Source organism: Lacerta agilis, chromosome 8 (assembly GCF_009819535.1).
Source record: "Lacerta agilis isolate rLacAgi1 chromosome 8, rLacAgi1.pri, whole genome shotgun sequence".
Lineage (NCBI taxonomy): Eukaryota > Metazoa > Chordata > Lepidosauria > Squamata > Lacertidae > Lacerta > Lacerta agilis.
The window spans coordinates 59,162,125-59,189,532 of record NC_046319.1 but is presented as its reverse complement, the minus strand read 5'-3'; the positions used below and the strand labels follow the sequence as shown (position 1 = coordinate 59,189,532).

General features: G+C 45.3%; 1 protein-coding gene across 1 annotated transcript; it reads right to left on the bottom strand.

The window, feature by feature from the left end:
• Positions 1-688: 688 nt before the first annotated feature.
• Positions 689-27,408, bottom strand: ELOA (elongin A). Its single transcript, XM_033157740.1, has 11 exons — positions 27,246-27,408; positions 20,175-20,231; positions 19,601-19,719; positions 16,021-17,227; positions 13,405-13,519; positions 11,557-11,712; positions 10,439-10,536; positions 7,468-7,648; positions 5,753-5,864; positions 4,235-4,392; positions 689-3,970 (listed from the first exon to the last, which is right to left on the bottom strand). Exons 1-11 carry the CDS (start codon positions 27,315-27,317, stop codon positions 3,909-3,911), a joined length of 2,337 nt encoding a protein of 778 aa, XP_033013631.1. The 5' UTR covers positions 27,318-27,408; the 3' UTR covers positions 689-3,908.

The window sequence follows — 27,408 nt, the reverse complement described above, 5'->3', positions numbered from 1 at the left end:
GTTGGTCTGCCATAGTCAAAACAAAATAAAAAATTCCTTCCAGTAGCACCTTAGAGACCAACTAAGTTTGTTCTTGGTATGAGTTTTTGTGTATCTGAAGAAGTGTGCATGCACACGAACTCATACCAAGAACAAACTTAGTTGGTCTCTAAGGTGCTACTGGAAGGAATTTTTTTATTTTTTATTTTGTTTAGTCATAGACAGTGTCTCCTGAAACCAGGTCACAGACTTTACACCAGAGCTTTCCAAACTTTCATGTTGGTGACACTTTTTAGACGTGCATCATTTCACAACACAGCAATTCGGTTTTACTAGCAAACCAAAGGTTAAATTAACCTCTTTCCAGCTCCAGGAGTGCAGAGTGCTCGTACGACACACTAATGTGTCGCGACACTGTTTTGGAAAGCTCTGCTTTACATGTAGACACGATAGAATTGCCACATGCCACAACCAAGACACATCTGCAGGTTGTGATCTTGAACTCACAGAATCCTTGAATTATTTCATTTATTCTTAGTAGTCCACCTGCCATACTTTCATGGCATTTACAATGGCCCTGTGGACACGTTTGGAAATTATTGCTTTGTGGCAAGCATGGGTGATCTGTGGCCTTCCAAATGTTGTTGGACATCCAAATCCCAGCAAGCAAAGCATACACCTCAACAAACAATGCAGAACAGACAGACACAAATGTCCAGTGTTTGGCTTTTATTGAGACACAATTTTCTTCCTTTCATATAACTTATCTAGTTAAAATATTCATCTCCATATAGTTACCACAAAAAAAGTAAAATAGAAAACTGTTATTTACAGCTGTGGGAAACAAAAGACAAATGCAATTCAGCATTACCTTTTCCTTGTAGTATGCAAAAAAAAAAAAAAAGGAAGAAAGGGGAGAAAGGGCACTTTCATTCAATTCCTTTGCATGTAGAATAGCTCTGAAAATTGTACCCATTTTAAAATGTGTGGGAAGCCCAAAGAAGAATCAGAATTGGAGTCATTTTACTCTGCACGAGATTGTTTGTGTATCACCCAGGCACTGAAAAGCTTTAAAAAATGCTTTTTTAAGCCAACTGATCTAACATCTGGCTGGAGAAAAAGCCCACCTGTAAAATAGAGGGGTATGACAATGTGCTAGTTCATTCTCCATTGGATCCACTTTTCCTATTTGAGAAAATTTGTTCCAGTATCACTGAGCTAGAAGTCACAGTATTTGCACTGCAACTTTCATCGGACAATGCCACCTAACTAGTCTGTAATACTGATAAGACAGCTGAAGTGTCAGATTAGACAAAAAGAGTGGAATATACTCGATGGCTCCGTTTCAGTGGTGGAATACACCCGATGGCATAGCTGATAGCAGCAGGAAGTATCATCCAGACACTCATCTCTACCAACAAGATGGCAACAGCAATGGTCAGAAATTAAGGGGCAAACCCTGATCTCATAGAACTAGCCCACCCAACTGCCCATTTTTCAGTCAAGCAAGCCTGATATCACATCATTCCAGTCCAGTTGCTGCCACAGTCACCGCCCCCTGCCATAACTTATTGTGTGCTGTACACTATGGAGCTTTCTCCTACACCAGGGCTGTTGCAGACTAATGATATCACACACTACAAGGTGGGAAGGGCTACGGCCAGCTGACCATTTCAAATACACAATTCCTCAGATGCTTCCTTGGTTAGGAAAAACGGGGAAACCACCCACGTTTCCTTTACTCTTTGTGGCTAACAGAAGGGATAGTTTCCAGAGTCAAATGCTCTTTCCTCAGTGATTGATAATTCTTCAATTTTCCCCCCATCCACACCACTGATCCCAATTATTACAAGGAGAAAATACATTAAGTACAACAGTTGGCAGAAGATTTATCTATATAATAAACTAAATTAATACAGCAAAATGAAGTACAGCAAAAAGCAAAAAGGAGCATGATTTTCTTTTCTTTTTTTCAACATCACAACACACCTTGAAATGCTACACGATGTCATTAAAGCTTCTGCGGAACTTTAATCAGCTCCAAACAGCATGAGAGAGACCAAGAGTCCCGCTTTCGAACGCCATCATCATTAAAATTTTCGTGTGTGTGTGTGTGTGTAAAATTGGAACTTCGAGGGACATTGGGGTGCTTTTTCCAGCTTGAACAGAGAGAACATCAAGAGAGTTTTCAAACCCTGCATGGCACACACTTCATAGGTCCCATCTAGCCCCAAGCATTGAGGAATTAGCAGCAGGGTTGTTTAAAGGTAGCAGGGCTTCTTCATCTGCTGCAATTCGGTTAACACCACCGAGTGTCAGTCAAACTGTGGAACAGCCTTGCAAGGCCTGAGTTTACAAGAGCGAGGCTGAAAAACCACTGAAGAAAGAGATTCCCATCTCCCACTTTCACGTGATCAGAAAAGGGCTAGGCTCCTTCATAAACTCCCTAGCCGAACTTCATGCAGCCTTGGCAACGAGAAAAACACACCATCAAGTCTCCCAAAACTGATTCAGACCTGCCGGACCAACAACCCCCATCACCATCAGCATAAATAATAGCTAAAGCCTGTGCTCCCTCCAGGTGCTGAAAAAGCAGGCCCCCAAAAGTACAGCTGCCTCAAACTCCTCAGACAGACAAGAAAGATGTAACTCCCAGTGGATTTACTCCCTTGGCCTCTTGCATGGGGAAAATGCAGGTCCAGATTCTACTCAGTTGCAGAAGCTGCCGCTTCAAAGTAGTCAAAACACCTGCATCTTTTGCCTGGAGCTCCATCTAAGATTAAGTGCCGTCCAAGATTCTTGGGCAAAAGAAGTTTCATCATCTTCCCATGTAGAAGCTCAATGTGAAAACGAAGACAGGCTGTAAAGCTACACCATGCATCTCTCCCAAAGTTCCTTGCAGGGAACTGATTAAAGTGCCAGTTGTTGTCATCATTTTTTTAAAAAAGAAGTCAGAAAACAGTCTGACCAAAAACTGGAAGTGGGTATTAGAACAACAACACCCCCAAACCCACCAAGAGAGGTGTTAGGAGCAGGGACAAAAAACCTTAAACATCACTATTCATTTTTAAAAATAAATTTGGCTTTCAAAAGCAGAGATCAGTCTCGAATTCAGCAGACTGCTTTAAATTTAGATTTCTGCAACCTGCCATTTTCTCTCCCCTCCTGAGGCTCCTCCTCTCAGATCCTGTGCTGTTTTTCCTATGAGTTTAAAAGGAAGAGGAAAAAGTGGAAGAGCTTTATCATGTGTTTTTCGCCAAATGAAGAGAAGGGAGAAATGGCAGGGGGCAGGGACTGTTTTGTGTCCATATGTAGAATGGCCTAATCAACACATATCTGGCATGAGAGTTTTAGGGATAAGAAGGGAAATGGGGATTTAAGAATTGAGGGGATAAGAACGTGCTGCACCAGGGATGATTGATAGAGGGCTGGCAAAACCATGGGGTGGATCTAGGGCTCTGGGATTCCAAATGGGGTTTGAGAAGCAGCAGCGGCTGCCACAGTCACAAGTAAAGGCCTTTGTTCGTAACAGTACCAGCAAAAAAGAACTCTCCAAACTGGATGCTAGGAGAGATCAAGATCCATACATATTGGGACTGAGAAAAGAACACTGTAGGTAGAGGAAGAAGGTATTCCTTTCCATTCTGGAGTTCAGAGAAAGAGACTGAAGGAAGAGCACAGTTTGTGGACCTTCTTATCTCAGCAAGTGCCAAGACTTCACATTTTAAAAAACGCTGGGTGAACAGACCAGGTTGTGGGAGCAGAGGAAGGAACTGGAGGGCTGCTTTGAACAATACTGTGCTGTTGGTCTTAAAATTGGGCTTGGGGGGATTCTTAGCCACCCCAACCCCTCCCTGTTTTCCCATTAAGCACTGCTTCCATCAAAAGAGGAGGAGAATTTTTCCCTTCTCGCTTGGGTGTGGGTGTCTTTATCTCCGAGAAAATCGGTTTTTGAACTCTTTAATCGTCTTCGCCATCATAGGTGCAATCTCTGAAACAAAACAATAAAGACAGAGAGAAAAGGAAAGTTGAGAGCAACTCGTGCAAGAATGTGCTCGATCGGATTCCAGTTAGTGCCTGTGGAATACAGAGCCCCCCAATTGATGTTTAAAATAAGATTCTAGCCCTTTAAATCAAGATGCCCTACCGCTCCAGCATTGTTCCTGGGTAGTATTACAATGTATACGTACAGCTACGAGTTCAAGCAGAGCATAACCCCTGGAGAAAGCTGCATTCCCACATTTGCCTGACTTACTCTTCACAGGAGGCTTCCTGGAGTCATAGCCAGCAGAGGCGGCACTGCCCAGGGACGGCCCCGAGTGGCCGCTGCTAGTGCTGGGTCCATCGTAGGACTGTTCCTCTTCCGTGTGAACAGTGCTGCTTTTAGCTGGTGCGAAGTACACTGGTTTGATCCTAGACAGAGAGAAAAGACACTAGGGTTGGCTACAAATTGCTCTGTGTGCACCCAAGAAATCACATTGCTGCCAGAATAAGTGAGGCAATTTCAATCACGCTGAGTTTAAGCTGGCAGAATGTAGACGAGAGGGTGTCAGTTTAGAACCAGGGAGAGTGGAAGATCTCTTTTTCTCAGCCTAACATCCCTCACAGGGAGGTTGCAAGGATTAAAAAAAACACCAGACTAACAATGAATGGAAGAGAAGATATTATAGCACGACTGCTAAATCTGAACTGTCTTAAGCAATCTTCTCCAACCTAGTACCCTCCAGATGTTTTGTAATACAACTCCAATCAGCCCCAGGCATCATACTTGCTATGTGAAAGCAACTGCTAGGCCAAAAAAACCATCAAAACTGTTACACTTCAGCCTCACAGACACTTGCTCCCTCTCCCTACAAATTGTCTCCTGTTAGTCTGGGCCCTGCTAGGCTCAAGGAATCATCAGCTTCTGCAAACATCAGAGCAGCCACAATGGGCCAAAATGGAGGGCAGGAATGAGAAGTACACATCTTGTAAGCTGCTTGGAACTTTTCCTGAATCACAGTGACAATGGCACCTTAAGAACAAGGAAGAGCCCTGCTGGATCTGGGAATAGCAGGCATCTTGCCCAGCATTCTGTTTGCACAGTGGCCAACCCAAAGCCCTAAAACAGGACCTGAGGGCAACAGCAACACTTCCCACTTGTGATTCCCTGGCGATCAGAACCCAATACGGTTAAAAGACAACGCCATACCCAGTAAGATGCTGGGTATGGCATCTCAGCAAATGTGGAATTGTAACTTTATTGGACTGTATGGGGGAAATGCTGGAATGTGTCAGTGAGCTGCCAGTAACCCGAAATTTCAGTTACACTTGCCCTAGTTAGATTACAGACACCTCACAGACTGAATGTATTTTATTTTATTTTATTTTATTTGAGAATTCTGGTCCAGTTCTTGAGCAAGCTAGATGTCCAAAGATACTTTTCTCTCTCTTACCATTAGTCCTTCATACACTCTTCCCTAGCTGAAAACAAAAAGATCCTAGCCTATCGCACTGGCTGGGTGATTATGGACTTTGTTTCAAAATGCGAGGAAACTGACATGTTAGGATACATTATATTCTGTGAATGATGCATTGTCTATCAATAAACCAACTGATTCATTTCAGTTAAAGTCTTGAGTGTGTAGTCTTATCAGTAGTTGAGCTCTACTCCCCGGCCCACTGGTTGATAAAAGTGCAAATCAGGAATCAGATTAGATTACCAAATTAACACCCCCAGGTCCTCTCCTCCTCAATATTACAAAAAAGAGTGACTATGTGGTTTCAGACTCACTTGATTTTCTCTGGGACTGCAGCTCCTCCAGTCCCAAATTTTGCTTGGCGTCTCAGCACATCCCGGGGCGGCTTGGCCACTGAATTGACGAAAGCCATCTTGGCTACTCTGCCTAAAAAGGTGAGCAAATGGAGAAGGATTAGGTTAAACAAAAAGCGCTTTGCAAGGAAAACCCATGTATCCACCCCCATCTCCCTGCTCATGGACTCAAGCCGCTCATGGAGCAGGGGGAGGCTCTCTCCCAACATCAAGCAGATGGCTTGCATCCTCTCTGATGAAAGCTTCCTCCTGCTGCACCTTTTCCTGCATGAAATTCCAGAATGATCCCAGTGATAGCATCTTCCCTCTGACAACATGCAATACACATACAGGCCATTTCACTGCTAACTACCAAGAGCAACTCAAGCATGCATGATTAGACTCACAGTCTTTTAGGACAGGGGGCACCTGACATCTAGGACATGGCTACGGCCCCTTTAAAAGAACCAACTCTGGGTAATATTCAGCAGGCAAAGTTTCCTCCCCCCAATCACTGCAACACTGGAGATGGGGAAAAGTTATTTCTTTGGAAATCGTGCCTTCCAAAGGCGGCAGATTAAAGTAACAGGGGGCCCAATCCCAGATGGAGTGCAGCAACCCTACTCTGTAGAACAAGGTAGTGCTGCCAACATTTCTGCCGGTTATTGTAGTCATTCCTTCAACAGCAGCTTGATTTGTGGACGTAAGCAAGCAATAATATTTCACTCCATGCCGTGAGAAGCTTCTTGTTTTAAAAAGATACAAGAGAGAGCCAGAGCACTTCACTGGTTAGTTAATAACCTTGGAGAGTCAGCTGTGAAAGGGCTACAGGACAGATTCTCATTTCCTAGAATGGAGCCAAAGCCTTCAGACAACTCATGTTATCAAGGACAGCCATGCCTCTGAAGGAGCGCTGACTGAAGACCCAAACATACTTCTAAAATGGTCATATCTTGTTTGTCCTTCTGCTTTAACAAACACCTGCCTGGCACAAGGAAGTTTAATAAGTGAAGATCCCATTAGGGCTGCCATATGTCTGGAATTTCCTTGTAAACAGTGCCTGGGCAGAAATCACTTAAATGTCCTGGAAAATGCGGACATATGACAACCCATGTCGGAAGCGTAGGCTTTGGCAAATTTCCTTTAAAATAGCTCAAAACTTCATTATTTTTTGAGATTTTGTAAAAAATCTGTGTCTGGATTTTCACTTTCTGAAATATAGCAACCCTACATTACACATCAGACTGGTGCTGACTCTCTTTTCAGCACCTGCTCAATACTTTCCTTTTTAAATAAACCTTTTATGTGGAGATTTTTACCCCAGTGAGTACCTGTACTGGATTAAAAACTGTGTTTATATATGAGAATGTTTAAATCATATTTTTTTAAAAAAAAAATCTATGAAATGATTTTATATAGGTTTTACTAGTTGACTTCTTAAAATTGCTAAATCATTTAAATATGTTTCACAGGAAACAATTCACAAATGAAATTAAATAAATCAGATGTTTCCTTCTCATTGTTTCCAGGCCTGATGCTAAAATTCTGTCCACCTAAGCTGCTGCTGAAGTCAAAAGAGCAGGACTATTAAAAAAAAAAAAAAAAAAAAAGTTGGCCGTTCTCATCCACACTTCCTTTCACTTTCATAAGCAAATGGCTAGCATTTCCCCCTCAGATCCCAGGCCTTCACGTTCTACCTTTGGGTTTATTGGCATGAGCAGACTGGATGTTTTTGGTCAACATCAGCAGCCGCTGCTCTCGGGCATCGTGCAGGCGCAAGTACATCTCCCGCCACGACTCAAACTCCTCTGGCTTCTCCTTCTTGAAGTCACGAAGGCAGTGATTGTGCCACAACTGATCTGTGTCCTCGATTAAAACCTGCAGGCCATGAGCAGAGAAAAGGCTTGAGCCCAGCAAATGGGAAAGACGGAAGGCAAAACATTGGACAAACGCCGCAGGGGATTAAATTAATTATCTACACATCCACTTGGAACTGCTTTTCTAAAGGCAGGCTTCTTAAAGGCAGAGCTCTCTGCACTGCTCTTGAGAGACCACTTGTACCACCTGCCTCCTGGTTGTCTGGGGAGGCTGCATTTCATTCCCCCTTGGAGCATAAATTAAAGGGCTCTTGAGTGTGTTTTTTCACTCTCCAAAAACATGTGACACCTCTCTCTTTTTTCACCTCTGTTTATACCCCCGAGGCTCATTTAGAGCAGCAACAGCTGCTGACCAACCTGCGCTGCTCTAACCAAGATCTAATTCCCTCTACTGAGCACAACTCAGAATGAAAAATGCAGCATCCGCTCCATTGCAGTCTAGGGATTCTGCCTTGTGGGAAGGTAGCAAAATCCACATGTACTATGAAAGCAGCCCACCCCAAACTAATGCCTTCCTGGTGCTTGGGGTTACAATTTCTACCAGCCCCATCCAGCACTGCCAGCAGTCAGGGATTATGGTAGTGGCACTCCAAAACTTTTGGAGGGCACCAGATTGGGGAAAGCTGTATTAAGGTTTCTCATCAAAACACAACTGGTATGACATTTAACAAAATGCTTGCTGCCTTAAGGAGGAAACACACATGCACCCTGAATAAATCTGTGCTGCCTTTTTTAAAAAGCCATCAACAAGAAAAAAAACCTAAGAGGCTGATCAATTTTGTAATAAAAAATCTGAATTAGGAAGCCTAAACGGCTAGAACTTCAAGTTTCACATCAGAATTTGATCTCAGTGCCAGAAATGCTGGCCAGCATTCCCCAACTTTAAAGCTATGAGTTCCGATTTAAAATGTTACTATTCAACAAAAATGTAGTTCAACTGACCCTTTTCCTGAAAAGCAACCAGGCCCATTGTATTCAATATTGTACATAAATGTTAAGTAGTTAATGATTTACACCCTTAGTAAGGTTGGTAAAGCAAAGGAAGGTGTGTCTTTGAAGTCAGATAATTTTCATATGGGTGAAATCAGTTGCATCCTGTCCACCTAGGACACCACTTTGGCCAATGTTGAGAAAACACAACATAATGGTTAAGAGCAGCCTTCTGGCTCCAGCTGAGGACAGGAATGGCAGCTAGATTTATAGCTCAGTAGTTTTTTAAGCTTTTAAATTTAGTTTTGCCCTTTTAAACAGTTTTAAACCAAACTATTTTTGCATGTTGGAAAAGCAGCAGACAGAATTGCTAACTGCAATTAACAGAGTTTATGTTGTCTTGTCAGCTTTCCTGTGGGAGCTTCAGATGAGTAAGCATTTTACAGATAAGACACAACAGCTACCCTACCAATCTTGACCATGGAGCACTTCGATATTGAAGGAGGGAGACCTGACTTCCTCTCCCCCATACCTCATGGGAAAGGATTTGTTCTCCCTTCTCAGCTCCAAGGCTGCCTTTCCTGAAAGGGTGGCTGGGAACCCGTGCAAAGAACACTATGAGCAGCGTTCTTCAACCTGGGACAACCCACATGTCACCACACTAAAACTCCAAAAATCCCTGACCATTAGCTCTGCTGGCTGGAACTGATGGAGTTGGAAGTCAAAGTCTTCTGGAGTACAGCAGGCTGGGGTTTGAGTGTCAGAGGGGGACTGGGAGGACAAAATGGGAGGGAGGAGAGAAGTGAGCCACTTACATTGGCCTGAGCTCATTGGAAGAAAGACCCAGATAAATGGAAGAACTCATCACACCATATATACAGTGGTGCCTCGCAAGACGAAAATAATTCGTTCTGCGAGTGTCTTCGTATAGCGATTTTTTCGTCTTGCGAAACACCAATGCAAAATAGCGGTTTTCGCAAAAAAAAATCGTCTTGCGAGGCAAGCCCATTGACTTTTTCGTCTTGCGGGGCAGCCTTCCGCTAGCGAATGCCTTTCGTCTAGCGGGTTTTTCGTCTAGCGAGGCATTCGTCTAGCGGGGCACCACTATACTAATACTGGTGGGGAGGGATGGAACCCCCTCATAAAAACGACCAGTGAGAAATGAGCATGCTCTGTGGCACAGAATGCTGACTCTGCAAGTTTGGCTGAAGGAGAAAGGAATATCCTACAGACATGATTTACTGTCTGGCACCTGAACAGGAACATTCTGTGCTGCAAAAAATTTGTTGCAGATCCCAAGAAAGAGAACCCAGGATGTAAAACTACACAGAGAGGAAGGAGCAGTCTTGTTTCCTAATGCATGGGATAACCAGGGGCAGCTTCAAGTCACCCTTTTGTGCCCCCAATGTAAGTAAATGGGGCTGCCTTTCATTACTGCAAAAGGCAGTAAATCACTGGCAGCTGGAGGCACGGCTGCAATAAGGAAGTGGAAGCTAGTGCCCATTGGGACCAGTAGGGCAGAAGGCAGGGAGAACAACAGTAGGTGAAGCCAGAGCCAAAGGCATGCAGAGCCAAGTGTTTTGTCTCCATCTTCCTCCCTGCTGAGCTCTAGAAGGACAACACTGAGGCTAAGGAGAAGGAAGCCAACAGCTAGTGCTACCCTAAACTGGTTGCAAGTAAGAACATAAGCAAGTGGGGGCTGGATGAGGGCAGGCAGAGGCTGATGGGGCAGCGTGACACTTCCCCCAAAGGACCAGCCTCCACTAACACACACTAATTGCAGTCGGTAATGGAACAGCAGCAGCAACAGATGCAAACACTTCTTGCCCCCAACTCTCCCACACCATCTCATAACACTCACGTGATTGCAGTCCTCAATGCGGTACAGTTGCTCTGGGGTGCATCTCTCCAAGACAGGCTCCAGCACAGAGAAAGGGACACCACCCACCTCATAGATTGCTGTAAGAGTGAAGGGGACCCATCAGGTCCATGAAAACACCCCCAAGAGCGGTCAACGACCCCACTGATTTGACTCGCGGTAGAGCACAGGCCACTGTAGCACCTTCTGAAACTCAGGGAGGTGTCAGAATGCCACAGCTATTGTGCTGGCTGGGGCTGCTGGGAGCTGTATTTCAAAACATCTGAAGGGCTGGCAAAGGCAGAAATAGATCATAACAAATGTTCCCCGCAGGCCATTACCCAGCTGGGGAGGGGGCAGTAAGCAGAAGCAAGACCTGGACTGCTTTGAACTTAACCAGTCACAGAGCCCATTGGTGGCAATGGAAAAATATGTAGAAAGGGGTGCTTGAAACTGGCATAGAGGGGCACACACATCAGGAGTGTTTACCAGGAGAGTGGGGTGCAAATGAGTGAGCAGGAGGATCTTGATACAGATGCAGGAAGGGGGGGGGGGCGGCGAGCTGGAGCAACAGGCAGAGAGAACTTCCAATAAATAAAGTGAAAGTTGCTGTTGGTCATGACTCTATGGATACAAATAAGGACGTTCCTGTAGCCTTGCATGTCTTTGGTGAAAGCCACATATGCCTGGCATTGGCAATTTAGAGTGACAGCTACTGCAAGCCAATAGGAGCACAGGAAGCTGCTTTAGAATGAGTCAGAACAGATCTGGGAGACCAGGGTTCATATCTCCACTTGTCCATGCAGCTCACTGAGCTTCTTGGAGGAAAGCTGGGAAATATAAATGAAAAACATATGCTGTATATATTGCCTATCCTGACAGAGGGTCTCCAGCATTTCAGCTAGGAAATAAACATGGTTGCATTGAGGTGGGGCAGAAGGAAGTCAAGGGTAAGGAGCTGTGGAGGAGGTCTAAGGAGGAGGTCCCCTCCACCACTAGAAATACTCAGTCAACATGGGGAGCCAGAAATGGCAGTTTTCATCAGCCAGCCAGAGGCCCCAACCTCCTCCCTGCAAAACCCACCCCTTCATGTTAAAGGAGGCCAGCTGGCAAATACTCACAGTCAATATTATTGCTGAGTACCCGGATGCATTGCTCATACAGAGACATCATCTTTGGGAGGTAGGCAGTCTTTGAGCCTGAGTACACCTGCATCTTGGAATTCAGCCTGCGTCCTGTGAAGCCAGCCTCGTCTTCCTCTGTGGGTGAGGACAGTACTGAGGGACAGGAGGAAAGTGAGATAAAAGCAGAGAAACAAGTCACTGTCAGTTGTCAGGATCCAGTACATAGTTTAGGTAAATACAACACAAAGCTCAGATGGCTTGCCGAGTCCTTCCCTAGAAATACCTGCTGTCTCATTGCAGCAGGTCAAAGATCTGCCTCAGACACCACTCCATCTCCAGCCCTGGCCCAAAAGCTGGGAAGCTGACAGCTCCTGAATCAGGAACTCAGGTATGCTGATGAACCTGAGAGATTCCACATAGCAATCGCCATGATTTATTACAGGGATGGGAAACCAGTGGTGTTCTAGATGTCAGTAGGCTGCATTTCCCATCAGCCTCTGCTGGCATGGTCAGCGGTCTGGAATTATGGGAGCTGCAGTGCAGCAACACCTGGAGGGCCACTGGTTTTCTAGGAGTCAGCAGACCTATCATCCATTAATTTGCTCTAGTTCTTTTTTAATAGACATGGCTACCATAACATGACAATGAACTGTTTCTATATTAATTTATTTTAAATTGATGGAACACATGGCATTCTGATCCCAAGAGGTGGTTTATAAGTTCTCTTAATTACAATTATTATTATTATTATTATTATTATTATTACTACACAACTATGAATTATTATTATCCTATGATTTCAGTGGGTTGGTGTGAAAAACATACAAAGCTGCCTCATACCTAGACAAACCATTGGCCAATCTAGCTCAGTGCTAGATTGGCAGTGGCTCTCCGGTGTTTCAGACAAGAGCCTTTTCCAAGCCCTACATGAAGATGCCACAGATTGAATCTAGAACCTTCTGCATGTAAAGCAGATTCTCTACCACCAAGCTCCAGCCCTTCTTCCACTAATATCATAATGACTAAAATGACTGAGAAGCAAAGAGCTTTTGAATGACAGTTCTCTATACTAGGCATCCAAAAGCAGCACAGAAAACAAGGAGCATGCTACACGGCAAAATACTGACAGAAGTGGAAATAAACCTCACATGAACCGAATCACGGATCAGTGAAGTGAAATCCATGCTCACATTTCAAAGCCAAACAGAGGTCAAGAATTGATCTCCAAGCATGTTCAGAGGGGCATACCTTTTCCACAAGATCCTGATTACTTAAATTTTGAGTCCATCTATTTCTCAATCCAGCAAGCATATCGGAGGGCTAAGGCCCAAGGTATTTGAGTGCACCTTTCTCTAATATATCAAAGGTAGGGAAAGTGTGGCACTCCAGATGCTGTGAGACTTCAACCTCCATCAGCCCCAGCCAGCATGGCCAACGTTCAAGGTTTATGGGAGCTGGGAAGCCAATATCTGGAGTGCCACACATTCTCCACCCCTGCTGTACATTAAGATCTTCACATGACACCATTCCCTACACCCTTTGAGAGCGACTCAGGGCAGTGCCTTTCCAGCAGTGGCACCCAAGTGTGAAACCTCCTTCCCCAGGAGGACTGCATGCTGAGCTCTTTAGAGGTCTTGGGGGAAGAGCAATTGGGCATTTCCATTCCAAGAGCGTTTGGAAGGTAAGATTCCTCCAATTATCTCTGTATTGGGCATTTTTGCACCTGCTTTTTACATTCTAATAGGGGTTTCGTTGTTGGTGCTTTTAAAAGAATGGAGCTGTCCCACTAGTCTTTGAAAGGATTTTCTCAAGCAGATTCCATCCTGTTCTTAGCTCAGAAGTTACCTTTCCTTTTTGGCTGCGGAAGGGGCATCGATTCAATTGTAGGAAGAGGGCGGTAGTTGGCCTGGATTGGGGGCAAGGGGATGTCAGGGAGCGTTGGCACCACGTCAATGATCATCTGGAATAGAGGAGAAAATAAAGTGTTTAAGTTAAGGCAGCTCTGCAAAATAAAGTTCATTAAAGTGTTGCTAATCCACAAGAATATTTACTAGCCTTTCTTCTCACACATAGTCATTTGTGGCCCATGGATGTCCTGAAGGAAGACGGCTGGTGGGCAGGAGTGGGGAGAGAGGAGATAAAAAGAGGTAGCAAATCTCTTTCAGTTTGCAAACACCTGTCTGCCTGGTTGCCTAAAGGCAGTTCTCTCTGCCCTCCAAATAGAAGCAACCATACTGAATCAGACCACTGGTCCATTTAGCTCAGTATTGTCTACACTGACTGGCAGCAGCCTGTAAAGGGTGAGGCCAGGGCTCTGACGGAGGGTTCCAAGGCCAGATAGAGAGCCCTGGAGGGCCACATTTGGCCCTGAGGCTCCCCACCCTTGGTCTAATACTAACTTGTCAGCAGCTCTTCAGAGTCTCAGACATAAGGGGTATTTTTCTTTACATCACCTACTACTCGATCCATTTAACTGGAGATGCCACTGGACTACCAGTGACCTATGATCCCTCCCTTCCGCCGCTATAAATGAGAGCAAATACAATCACATACACTTAGTCTTCTTTTCAGTTCAAGTTGAGGCCAAAGGGAGTTGCTTATTTATTTCCGATATTTAGATACCAGCTAATGACTAAAGTCCTCTGGGTGGTTTACAAGTAAAAATTATAAACAAAAAATACAGTATGAAAAGAAAATCTAACACGGAATAAAACCAGCAACAGAGATTGACCTCAGTGCAACACGTATTTTAAAATAAAAGTGCAGTAAAATGTTTTGTTCAAAGGAAAGATACAGCAAGTCCTCTCCAGACATGTACTTCCCTGCCAGTGCTGCCACTCAAGGGGATCTCGCGGGAGGCATTTTTATTCCGCAGCACTCTGCCCAGTCCCCATGACCTCATGCCATGCCAGTTCATGCACTCCATACATCTGAAGACGTCACCATTAGGCAGTGTCAATTTTATTTCACTGCCCAACAGGTTGGCTTGCTCTGATCTCTGTGCATTAGTGTCTGGAGAATATAGTGGCCCCAAGAATACAGAAGTTAAGCAAGCTTTACACAATGTTGATGAGCCATTTTCAGGGTGAGGGAGGTGGCACTGTGCAAGCAGGGCCAGGGAATCTGTGGCCTTCCAGATGTTGTTGGACCACAACTCTCATCATCCTTCCCATTTGCTATGTTTGCTGGGGCTGCTGAGAACTGTAGTTCAGCAACATCTGGAAAGCCAAAGGTTCCCCACACATGCAATTATCCACTAACCATGGATCATCATTACATGTGAATAAGTCTGGGATGAAGACAAGGCAGATCCCATTTCCATGGATATTCTTCCTTATTCTCATAGCAATGTTCCATGAAGAAGTCCTATCCTTCTTCTGGTTTACTAAAGCTAGCTTGCCCCTCAGTGTGCTGAAGCTAGATTAGGTACCAAACTGCATTTCCTAAGCAGAGAGCAGTTATTTCTCATTAATTCAAAATTTGGGGAGTTCAGAATCCACAGGAGCAAAACAGAGAGCAAGATGCCCTGAGGCATTGAGGAGCAGAAGTGTCACAAGCCCTGCACCACTTGCAATTATGCTGCAAAGGAGAAATCAAATCTCCAAGAGTTGCTTTTTAGTAAGTTTATCAGAGGCTACATTCACCTTTTTAAAATACCAGGAAGACATAGGGAGCTGCCTCATACTGAGTCAGACCAATGACCATGGGCCTATCTAGCCTGGCATTGCCTACACTGACTGGCAGCGACTATCCAGGGTCCCAGGCAAGAGTCCTTCTCTGCCCTACTTAGAGGTGCTGAGGATTGAACCCGGGACCTTCTGGGTTCAAGGCAGAAGCTCTGCCACTGAGCTGAGGCCGCTCCCACAGCTAAATAGAAATAAAAAGAGATGAGCTACACCTTTTAATAAAACATCAAGAATAAAGTAAAATTCAGCCTCTGATAACTGTGCAAATGTTCAAGATGTAATTGCACTGCACTGCTTCCTACCACACTGTTTTTACTGCATTTACAGCACCTGTGACCTCTCTGGGGTGTGAGCCTGGGCAGTATGTATGGAGGTCCTGGGCTGCCCAGAAGGTGCTAGACCACAAATATAAGAGAGACCATATTTCACAAACAGATGGAGCACATGCAGAACCACCCCAAGATGAATGGTCTCCCCTGTCCTCCTCATTAATAAGGTGTGGGTGTATGTAATCCCTTGGGAGGCTGTCTCTGCACAAGTCTCATTGAAATGAACAGGAGCACCCTAGAATGCTACTCCAGTTCCCTTCAACCCGCCTTGCACCCTGGAGAACTTCCTCCAGAGCTGCCATGCCATGAGGCAGATCCACCTCTTTGCTGCCTTTGTGGATGCTCTCTACCTGCCATCTTCCCTTTCCTTATTGGGAAAGGCACTTATGAGCAAGTCATCCCTCAAGGAGAGAAGGTGCAATGTACCCCCAAAACATTGGGCTCACCTTTTTCGCTTTGGAAGCCCCCGACTGCTTCTTCTCGCTGGCCTGCTTGTGTGTCTTCCTGCTCGCGTCAGAGCTCTTGGTGCTGGACTTGGAACCGTTCTGCTTGCCGTGCCCTTTGTCTTTGTCCGGGACAGGAGCTGTGGGCTTCACCACATTCTTCTTCTTCTTCTTCTGCGGCTGGTCATAACTCAGGTACGACTCAAAGGACATCTTCGGCTTCTCGTACTCATCCTCTGCGTCTCCCTCCCCATCATTTGGAGAGAAGTTGGCTGGTCTCTTGTTTGACTCGGAGGCCCTGGCTTTGCCCTCCAGGTTCTTGGAGCTGCCTGAAGCCTTCTTCTCCTTGCTCTTGTTGGAGGGATCACTCTCCAGCTTGCGCTTCTCCCGATCTCCAGGCAAGGCCTCCAGGCTGCCCAGCTTCACCTTCTCTGGCTTGACTCTCTCAGAGTCCTGGTGCTTTTGCTTCCTCAAGTGGTTGTCCAGCGTCTCCTCCAAGTCCACGTGTGGCTTCTCCTTCTTGCTACTGCTGCCACCTTCTCTCTTCTTCTCTCGCTTGGTGCCGTCCAAGGCCTTCAGCTTCTCCTTGCTGCCCCCCACCATAGAAGAGTCTCGCAGGGGCTCTTTGGAGGAGGCCTTTAGCAGCCTCTCCGGGCTAAAAGCAGGCCCTTTCTCCTCCCCCTTGGCGTCCAGCCGCAGCTTCTCCTTGTGAGAAGACTTGTGCTCTTTGCTCCGACTCAAGCTGGCTTTCTCTTGGGAGTCACTGAAGCTCCTACTCTGACTTCCCTCTTGCCTGTCCTGAAAGCCGTGGCCCTTATTGGACTTCCGATTAAGGGACTTCTGCTCCCTTTCCTGGTCCTCAGCTCTACAGAGGTCCATGTACAGGTCCTGAGGGCTATCACTAGGCTCGGGTGAGGCCGCGTGTCCATAGTCAGAGCATTCCTGGTCGGAAGAGAGAGGCGGGGACTCTCTGCCCCACGTCCTGTCCTCTGGAACACCATAGCTCAATGTCTCATGGGCTTTTTCGGGCTCATAATATCTCTTGGGCTTTTTTGCTCCATTGTCTGGCTCGTACGACTGGCTGCAAGAAGGCTGGTACGCCTCTGTGTAGTCCTGGTCGACCTCTTCATCCTCTTTGGGGGAAGGTTCCCGTTGCCGTTTCCTAGAGATGCTTCGGTCAAAGCTGCGCTCCACAGGTTCGAGGTTAGGTCTTTGCAAAATAGAAAAGGAAAGAGGCAGTAGATCAGAAAAACCTGACATAGAAGCATTAAGTGACTTCTGAGGTTGGCCTCCCTCCCTTTACTGAGGTAGAAAAAGAATCTAGCCAAGACTGTTGACTTCAGTGCCTCTGCAACAAGGGTGGAGAACCTCCAGCCCTCCAAGCACTGTAGAGTATGACTCCCATGAGCCCCAGCCAACATAGCCAAGGGTGATGGGAGTTGCAGTCCAACAGCATTGGGAATGCCAGAGGCTCCCCATTCCAGTTCCACAATATGCAGAATGCTGGAGATTTTTTGAGGCCAAGTTTCTAGCCCTTATGGCCAAAGATGGAGCTTGCACGTTACCACGTGTGTCTATGAAATATCCCTGCACTCAAGAAGCACAACATATCTCTTCCTTCACCTTGACTGTCCCTTATTTACTTTCTCACATGCCAACAGTCCAAGTACAGAATATGTCATTTGAAATAATGCAGAAGAAGACAAAATGCAAGTGAACATGTTTGCTTAAACTGGTGTTCTACAGTCATCATTCAAAAGAGAGAGAGAGAAATTGGCACCCAGGTTCCATGATCACATACAACGCACAGGAAAAGGCAACACAGATGGTGCAACTCTCTGGGGTTTGAGTTACAGTTACAGTCTCACTCTCACACACTTAGTCACTGCCCTCCTTGAGCATAAGGGAGGGGAGGTCAGTCAACTTCGCCTTTGTTTCCAGCAGTTCTCAGTGCCTGTTCTTCGTCCAGCACCAGCAGCTAGTCCAGTAATTCTTACTGCTAGGAGAAAGCGGTCAACGAGCCACGATAAAAATAAATAAAATAATTAAAGACTCCAAGGAGACATCACTTGGAAGAAGTTTCCTGCTGCTATCTCTCTCAGCCAGTCTCTCCTGGAGGTGGGCTATTCCTGCTGTGACCCAATTCTGGACTGGGAACAACAGATTATTTGACTGCACGCCATGCAGATTCAACAGATTACATGGCCTCTGAGGAAGATGCCTACTATCCCTCTGGGTAAGTGTCATATAGCTAGCCTCACTTCCTGCTATGCAGCATCACTTAGAGGTGGACAATTCTGCTGCCTGCCTCTGGAATGGGTGCAATCGGACCATTCAAGCATTCCTGGTGGGGAAATACAACCCACTGTGTCCTTCCAATCAGGAGACACGCCCAGATCACCAATTCCTGCAGAAATACTAGTAATAGGAGGGTTGCTATTCTGAGGGAAGGTATCCATTAAAAATATATATATAGCCTGCCTTCCAACTAAAAGTATATTTGCACTGAAGTTCTCTAAAACAAACCAAAGCTTTCCTTTAAGAGTGGCATGTATGTTTAACTACAATGCCGGCAGGGAATTATATGAACAATCAAAAGGGAGAGAAACACCAGAGTGGGCAAACTATTCATAGTGTGGGGGAAATGGACAGAGAGACATTTCTCTCTCCCAGTCTCCCGATTCTAGAGCCCAGGGCCATGCAAAGGAGCCGAATGTTGGAAGAGTCAGGACAGGCAAAAAGAAGTCCTTCTTCACACGGCACAAAGTGAAAGTACGGAATTCATGACTACAAGGTGTAGTGAGGGCCAACTTGAATGGTTTTAAAAAGCATTCAGACAAATTCATTGAGAAATAAAGCTGTCAGTGGCTACGCACAACCCTCCAGTATTGAAGGCAGTATGCTTCTGACATTGCTGGAAGGTTCAAGGGTGGAATGCATTGCTGCACTCGGGTTCTTCTTGGATCTGATTGGCCACTGCAAAAACAGGGTGCTGTGCTAGAGTGGCCTAATCCAACAGGCCCCTTCTAACCTTACTAATGCTTACAGAGCAGGACAAGGCAGATCAGAGATGAACCAGAATCCCCTGTGCTATGGAACAAAAGAAGCTGCATTGTACCAAGTCCATATTGTCTCTACACAGAATGGGTGATATTCAAGCAGTAGACACATGGAAATTAATAAACCTAAGTCAGTCATGCCTATTAATTTCTATGAGTCTACTTTGAGTAGGACTAACATCTCCTATAACCCAAAGTTAGCCCCTCTCCAGAGTTTCCAATAGAGAAGGTCATTTCCCAGTGCTACCTGGAGATGCCAGAGACTCTACACCCTAAGAATGTGCTGTACCACCAAGTACCCCAAAGCAGCAGGGATTCCTGGACTCTATCCCACACTGCTTTGGGCTTGCTTACTTGGTCTGGTCCCTACCTGGTCAGCTACAATCAATGCAAGAAACCTGGGAATCTTTCAAATTATTCTGAGGCATGAAGTGACTTCAGCTGATGAATTATTACAAGTCCCCAGATGTCATCTGGTATGACAGGTCATCAAAGAACAGAATTAGGGGATAAGTCTGGCTTACCGTTCCACTTCCTGTGGGACTGGCACTAGCTTTTTCCACCTTGCCACCAAATTCTTGGCAAAATCTCCAACCTGTTCGTGTTTCCGTAAACCGTTCACAGTTTTCCCCACTCCAGTCTCCTGCAGAAGGGATACAGAAAACCTCAAGTTTTGACCATCACTGATTGCCAATGTGTATTTCTTTTAGGTTTGTGTATATTCAGTCTCATCCTGGGGGGTAACATGTCCAATTCCCCCCCCCAAGTACCATAAAATAAAGCTTGTTTATTTTTACCCCACCTTTCACACTCAAAAGGGAGCCCAAAACAGTTAAATTAAAAACATCAAAACACAACCAAATAAAACCCCCCACTAAAAATAAAATATGAAAGAATCCTTTGCTTGGTTCTCAATTTGGGAGAAATTAATGATATATTCTGAGAATCCTTGAGATTAGGAATGATGCTAAGGGTCAGACAAAAAGACACTGGAGCTCATTTTGGCTTCCACCTGTTTAATCCTAAAGGTGGTGCATACCCTCAGTGATGCACTGCATAACTGGGAATAATAAGTGCTGTTATCAAAAGAGGTCTTACCAGAAGGATATCAACTGTAATAGGCAACTCTGAAAGCCGCTTCAAACTCTTCATTAGCTGCAGAGACAAAAACAAAAAGGGAGTAAGGCGTCCGCCAATCAAAGGGAGTTCTGTTTTGCAGTAGCAAAGCAGGAAGGGCATAAGAAAACAAATCCATCCAGCTTCAGCCACACAGGGGGAAATTACCGTATTTTTCCGTCTATAAGACGCCCCCATGTATAAGACGCCCCCTATTTTAGGGGACTCAGATTTAAGGAAATGGGGGCAGGTGTATCTGTGTATAAGATGCCCCCTAATTTTTGACATTATTTTTTAGGGGGGAAACCTAGTCTTATACACAGAAAAATACGATAAGTCCTGCTGAACAAGAATACTCACACCTTTTGTGGGCAAACGATGCAGTACAAGGAATCCTGAAGATGCAGCAAAAGGCAGCCCCATTGCAGCTCTCCTCTCATTTGAATTACTGGAGCACAGGAAGCTTCCTAGCATCTCATAAGGCAGGTGGCACTCTGACTTTAACCCTCCTCTGCTGTGGCTTGTCTGCAAAGGCAGCATGGCCAGGACCAGAAGCTGGCAGAGTCAAGGAGTTGCCAACCACAGAACTGTTTAGGTAGTCTGGATGCTGTAGCTAGTGCAAAATACAGCTGCTAAGCTGGTGGGAAGGGCCATGTGCCACTGGTCCCAAATGCGCTGCACTGCCTGCCCAGGAGCTACCTGGCCCAATTCAAGATGTGTGTACTAGCATACAAAGCCCTAACTGGCTGAGGACCCAGGTACCTAAAAGAGCACCTTCCCACAATATCAACCATCTCAGAGCCGATGATTGGCAGTTGTGACCTTGGTGGTAGTATCACCATTAGATGCTGCCCAGTTGCCACTGACTCATGACAGGGCCTTTTCGGTGGTGGTTCTCCATTTGTGGAATGCCCTCTCTGGTGAGGCATGCCCATCTCCCCGCATTATTAAGTTTCAGGAAAAGTTTTAGCACATTCCTGTTCATGCAGGCATCTGGTGGCTGAAAGATACTGTTCTTGGCAACCTTGAATTTGTTAGTCATACATGCACCTTTTTTAAAAAAAATGTTTTTCTATGCTCTTATTTATTTATTTAATCCACCTTCTACCACAAGGTCCCAGGAAAGGTAGCAACAATAAATTAATACAATTAAAAATCAAATAAAACAGTTACAGCTGTAAAACAAGAAAAGTGGGGGGAAACCAGTTCCATATGTATAGAACATTTTTTTAAAAAAATCCACATATAAAAACAGTTCCAATACGGACATAGGCTGGGATAAAGATCTCCACATAAAAGAGTTGCTGAAAGAAGAATGTCTTCAGTAGGCGCCAAAAAGTCAACATAGTCGGTGCCTGTCTCAGTATGTATTGGAAGGAATTCTATCATGCTCAATGGACAGGAGGCCCTCTCCTGCAGAACCCAGTGATTGGTTGGGTGTAGAAGGGGCGAGACTATATTTTAGGTACCCTGGTCCCAAGCTGTATAGGGCTTTGCACACTAGTACCTTGAACTTAAGCTTGCTGGCAAATTGGAAGCCAGAGCAATTCTTTCAGCAGCAGTGAAACAAGGTGGTGATAGTTTGCCCCAAATAGTCAACTTGCCAATTTCTGCACCAGCTGCAGCTTCTGGGCCAACCTCCAGGACAGTATGCATTGATGATGGAGTCTCTTAGAGGTTCTTTCTTTTTTTTAAACTTTTCTTTAAGTGTGTTGTTTTGCTGCTTTGTTGTTTGCCACCATGGGCTCCTTTCGGAGTAAGGGTGAGATGGAAATTAAATAAATAAGTAAATAAGTAAGTAAGTAAGTAAGTAAGAGGCCTACTGAGGGCTGTGCCATCTTGAATCAAGCACTATCTATCATGGGTGCTTTTGCTGCGACTCCTGCATTACAGGGGGTTAGGCTAGATCGCCATCAAGAAGGCTGATCGCCGAAGAATTGATGCTTTTGAATTATGGTGCTGGAGGAGACTCTTGAGAGTCCCATGGACTGCAAGAAGATCAAACCTATCCATTCTCAAGGAAATCGGCCCTGAGTGCTCGCTAGAAGGACAGATCCTGAAGTTGAGGCTCCAGTACTTTGGCCACCTCATGAGAAGAGAAGACTCCCTGGAAAAGACCCTGATGTTGGGAAAGATGGAGGGAAGAAGGAGAAGGGGACAACAGAGGATGAGATGGTTGGACAGTGTTCTCGAAGCTACTAACATGAGTTTGGCCAAACTGCGGGAGGCAGTGAAGGATAGGCGTGCCTGGCGTGCTCTGGTCCATGGGGTCACGAAGAGTCGGACACGACTGAACGACTCAACAACAAGGCTAGATGACCCTTGGTATCCCTCCTAACTCTACATTTCTATTATTCTACGACTCAAACTGTGTGATGCCTAGTAAAGGCAGATGCAACCTCAATGGGCTACTCTGAGGAAGACTAACATTGTATACAGTCCTATTAATATATTTTATTTATGCCCCACCAACCACTAATGATTTCCATGCAATCTTTGAAGGCAATCCCATACAGTAGTCTAACCTGAAGGTTATCATAGAATGGATAACTGAAGCCAGGCTATTTTTGCCCAGGTAAGGCTGCTGGGGGGGGGGGGCAGGGATTGAACCTGGGATGTTCTGCAGGCAAGGCTGTATCTCTGCCTCTAAGATACAGCCCTTCCCCAAAGGCAAGGCTCCTGTATTAATAACAATTGCGGAGCAGAGGGAATTCTTCAAAGTGCATAGTGCCTTTCCATGGGTGGAAAAAGCAACATCTATCCAAATCTCTTGTTTTACACAACTATTTGAGAAAAATTCCGCCCACCTCCTTCCCATCTGCCAAGTCTAAAAACAAAAGGGAAAGGTGGCCTCAAAGGTGCAGAGAGTCATTTGGGCCAATGTGCTGCTGCTCTTTCTTCAGCAAGGGGGTTGTAAGTTATGTTCACAGTAGACCCATGGAAATTAATGGACGCATGTTAGCCATGTCCATTATTTGCAATGGGTCTACTCTGAGTAGGACCAACACTGGTTACAATCCAAAGATATTTTAACAGGGTAATTGTACAAACTCGCTTACTGAATGGATCTAAACTACAAAGGGAGCCCATCCAATTGTCTTGTCATTTGTTCTTTTACTGCAGTTTTGTTTATAGATGGTCCAAAGAATTGCTGCACAAGTTAAAATGTGCCATGCCAAATTATTTACTCTCGGTGCAGCCAGATATCTGCTCCTTTTCTCTCCTGCAGCTGGTCAATCTCTCTCTCTGCCTCTCTTCAGAAAGAAGACCAATCTAACAAAGCAAAAAAGAAAGCATTGGTGTTGCCACTAGTGCACCTGATCTTTGTTTAAGGGAAGGGCCGTGGCTCAGGGGCAGAGCATCTGCTTTGCACACGGAACATTCCCAGTTCAATCCCCAGTATCTCCAGGTAGAACGGGGAGAGACTCCCTGCCTGAAGCCATAGAGCAGCTGCCAATCGCTATGGATGACACTAAGCTAGATGGACCAATGGTCTGACTTCATATAAGACAACTTCCTATCTTTCCCTGTACAGCCCCTTGGCTAAAGCCAGAGCACTACCTTTTCCAGAAACCAGTCTGGAAGCAAAAGACCAGAGCCAGGCAAAATGTTTCACAAGCTGTAAAGAACTTCAGCAACTCAGACCACTGAGCGGCATTTTCTAAGCCATCCACGTACACAAATGCACTTGCCCAACCCTGGATTAGCAGCTCAATGGCAAAATTTCAGTTAGAGATCAAACTCCTTTCAGACTTTTATTTGCATGTGTTCTGCATGCCAGCAGGTCAAGCATGTATTTGCACAGTCTGGTGTCTAGCACTTAGAGCTGCAGCTAACAGCATGGCTCCAAAACAGAAAAGGGGGGGGACATGTAAGGAAACAAATAGGAAATGCTTCACAAAGGATCAGAGACAGAGGTGGAACAGGGCCATCCTCCAACCCCAGTTTTCTTCCCCCTGACCACAGTGCACCTACAAGCCCCGACTGGCCAAAGCTGGCCAAAGCTCCGGGGTCAAACTGGCCAAAGCTCCGGGGTCTTAAGTCCTTTTTGCCACCTTGCCACTTCAGCCTTTCCCCAAAAAGAGAAATCAACATCTTTGAAAACTGTCTGGAAGCAAAAATAAAACTACAAACTGTGTAATCAATTATGCTAAGCCCAAAATTAAGAGTTTCTGTTACGCAAAATCTGGTAGAGTGAATAATAAGGGCATACAAACAGCTTATTTAAAAAGAAAAGGACGAGAATGAAGTATGGGTGGGGATTTGATACAGGTGACAGAACAAAAGGGCAATAGAAAAGAGGATTTATAGCAGGGCGGCCTTCCAGATGTTTTTGGACTACAACTCCCATCAGCCCTGATCACCAACTAAGGGCTGGTGTGAGTTCTATTCCAACAACACTTCCACTTCCCTGGGTTTTATAAAACATGCAAAATCCCTATCTCCTGGACAACAGACATCAAGCCTCATGGGGGGGGGGGAGGCAAGGGTCTGCTTGAGGTGTTAGCATTTGAGAGGAAGGAGAGAGTGCCCTCCTGTTCCTTTTTTCTCATGTGTCATAAGCCTGAGGGCAGTGAACCACTTACTACTGATTTTTCTAACTGCTCTGGAACCCTTATTGGCTAAAAGGCAAAGAAGAAATTATTTCAATAAAATCCCCACCTGGGAGCCTCAGGACCACATAGCCCAGCACAGTGTTCTTCAAACTTGGGTCCCAATATATTGTACTAAAACTCCCATCATCTCTGCCCATTGACTAAGCTAGCCAGGGATGACAATAGTTGTAATGTCTGGAGACCCGAGATTGTTCAACACTGGTCTACATGAGTATGTAAGTCCCATCTGACATGATTTTTTTTTTCTAAATTGCAGTCCTCTCACCATGATGATTTATGAAGACTCTAACTAGAAAAACTGTTGCAAGAATAAAATCAAGTTTTTGCTAAAAGCAGCAAAATTATTTGATTTCGCTTTTCCAGTGGAAATTCTTCCCAGGAAGCTTATATTACTGGTTTCTGGACTTTGCCCTGGACAAAGCTCACAGAATTTTTCAGGATGAAGGGTGAACACAGACGGTCCTTTTATCAAGTGGTATCAGCTATCACAATACACATGCTGCCATATGGCACAACTAGTTTCCTGTATGACAAGACCTTGGCCAAACATCTGTACCCATTCAGAAAGTCAACAAAACAGGGGAAAGGGCACACACTCCTTAGCATTTGCCTGGATCCCGTATTACAGCCCACCCTGATGTCTCACATGGTAACAGGTACACTATGCTAAGTTGCCATTTTGGGCGATTGGCACCCACCCCTAATGAGTAGGTCTCTAGGACCTTCACATTTTTATTTAAGCAGAAGCCACTATTTTTATAGGGCAAACACCAGATTATAGCTATGCATGCCATTTCCCACCCCCTCTCACAAATACACACAGCAGATGAAACAAAAAGCATACTTGTGGACATGCAGATTAATAAGAATTCAGCTGGGGGGCGTGTTGGAACTCTCCTTTTCACAGCTATGAATTACTTTTTTATAAATGGTTGCAAGAACCAGGCACTTTTTTAAAAAATAACATTTTACATATCAATGAAAAAGCATTTTTGACCTGGTTCGAAACCCCAATCCTATAGTTCCCAGAATTCCAAAGGAGCAGGGCCATCTGATTTTAAGGAATTTCTAGGTAAAAATGCAACTCACATTGTTGAGCAAACCTAAAACCCATAAAATACAGGAAGCACTTCTAGATACAAAGTTGATTTCACTTCGTGGTTTGATGCTGTGCACCAGAGATATGGTGCTTTCCCTCTAGTACTTAATGTGCTCCAGTACATGGAGTGCAATGCATCTGATCTCTCCCATAACCTTATTTTAAATCAGTTCAATGCAAAGACATGATGAGGTATTCAGCAGACACCAAAGTTATATTGATTTGCCAGAATAACCCTCTTTTATGAGCCCAGGAAAAAGAAATCCAGCCCTTTCCTCTAAATTATTCACAGAGCCACTCACAATATCCCATGCCTGCTCCCCACACGCTTTACATCCCAACTCAGCACATAATGAAAATCAGTTAGCTTAGCCTAGTTGCCTCTTTGCACACTTTAACCATTTTGGGGGTGCATGTAAACATGATGGTTAAAATCAGTGCTTTAAAAAAAATGTTTAGGGGTACACTCATTTTCCTACTCATGTTGAAATACTGCCCCTCAATGAAGCCAAACTTAGATTCACAAAATGTTTATGGATATGCATCCCCCTGCGTACCCCCAGGAAAAAAACACTGGTTAAAATTAATAAGGATATAGTCTACTTTTTGGTCAGCACACCTAAAGTAGTTGCAACTACAAAACCAAAGGGTGGTTATTCAAATATCTCCAATAACCCCCTCGATGTGGGGGCAAACCCAACAATCTCCCCACTCCTTCTTTACACTGCACATATGATGGTTTTATTTGGCAGATCATAGGTCCACAGCGACAACCCCCCACACCATTCATCAGCACACACTGAAAAGGGGGTTCAAGGAACACACTAGAAACGGGGCTTGAGATCGGAGCCCTCATTGCAACCACCCCGGTTCAGAGTTCAACCAGGGTGTCGTGGGGCGGCGCGGGGAGGGGGGAGGAGGCGTAGAATAACTTAAGACACGTTAAGGTACATGCCCTTGGAAACGGAGCTCTGCTGATTGCCAACCCCACTTCGGAAAAAGAGACGTTGGATCTCCTGGTCTTTCCATCTTCCCAGTGTGAACAAGTCAAAGCCTGCCCCAAATTCATAATTTTAGTAGGGGGTTGGATCCCTTACTCCAGATCACCTGGATCCATACTAGGGAGCCACCCCGCCACAACCCACCGACCTCCTCCGAGTCGCCCCCCACCTCCTTCTCAAGGACCCCTCCCCAGTTCTCGTTTCTTTGCTGTGTGGCCCTTACAAACGGGCCCCCCTCTTTGTTCACCCAGTTAGCCAGAGTTCCCCCAAACCACTAGGCTACCAGAGGACCCACCCCCCACCTTTGCTTCGCCCTTCCCTTCAGGGGGTCCTTTACCTTCTTGGGCTCCGAACTGCCCGTGAGCCGCGACTGCAGCTTCCCTACAACTTCTAGCACCGACTCCGCCATTTTTACTGCTGGCGAGGCCTCTCCTCGGCGGAAGTGGCTGCTGCTTCACCGTCTACCCAGGAGGACTCGGGGCTTCCCTCCTTCCGAACCT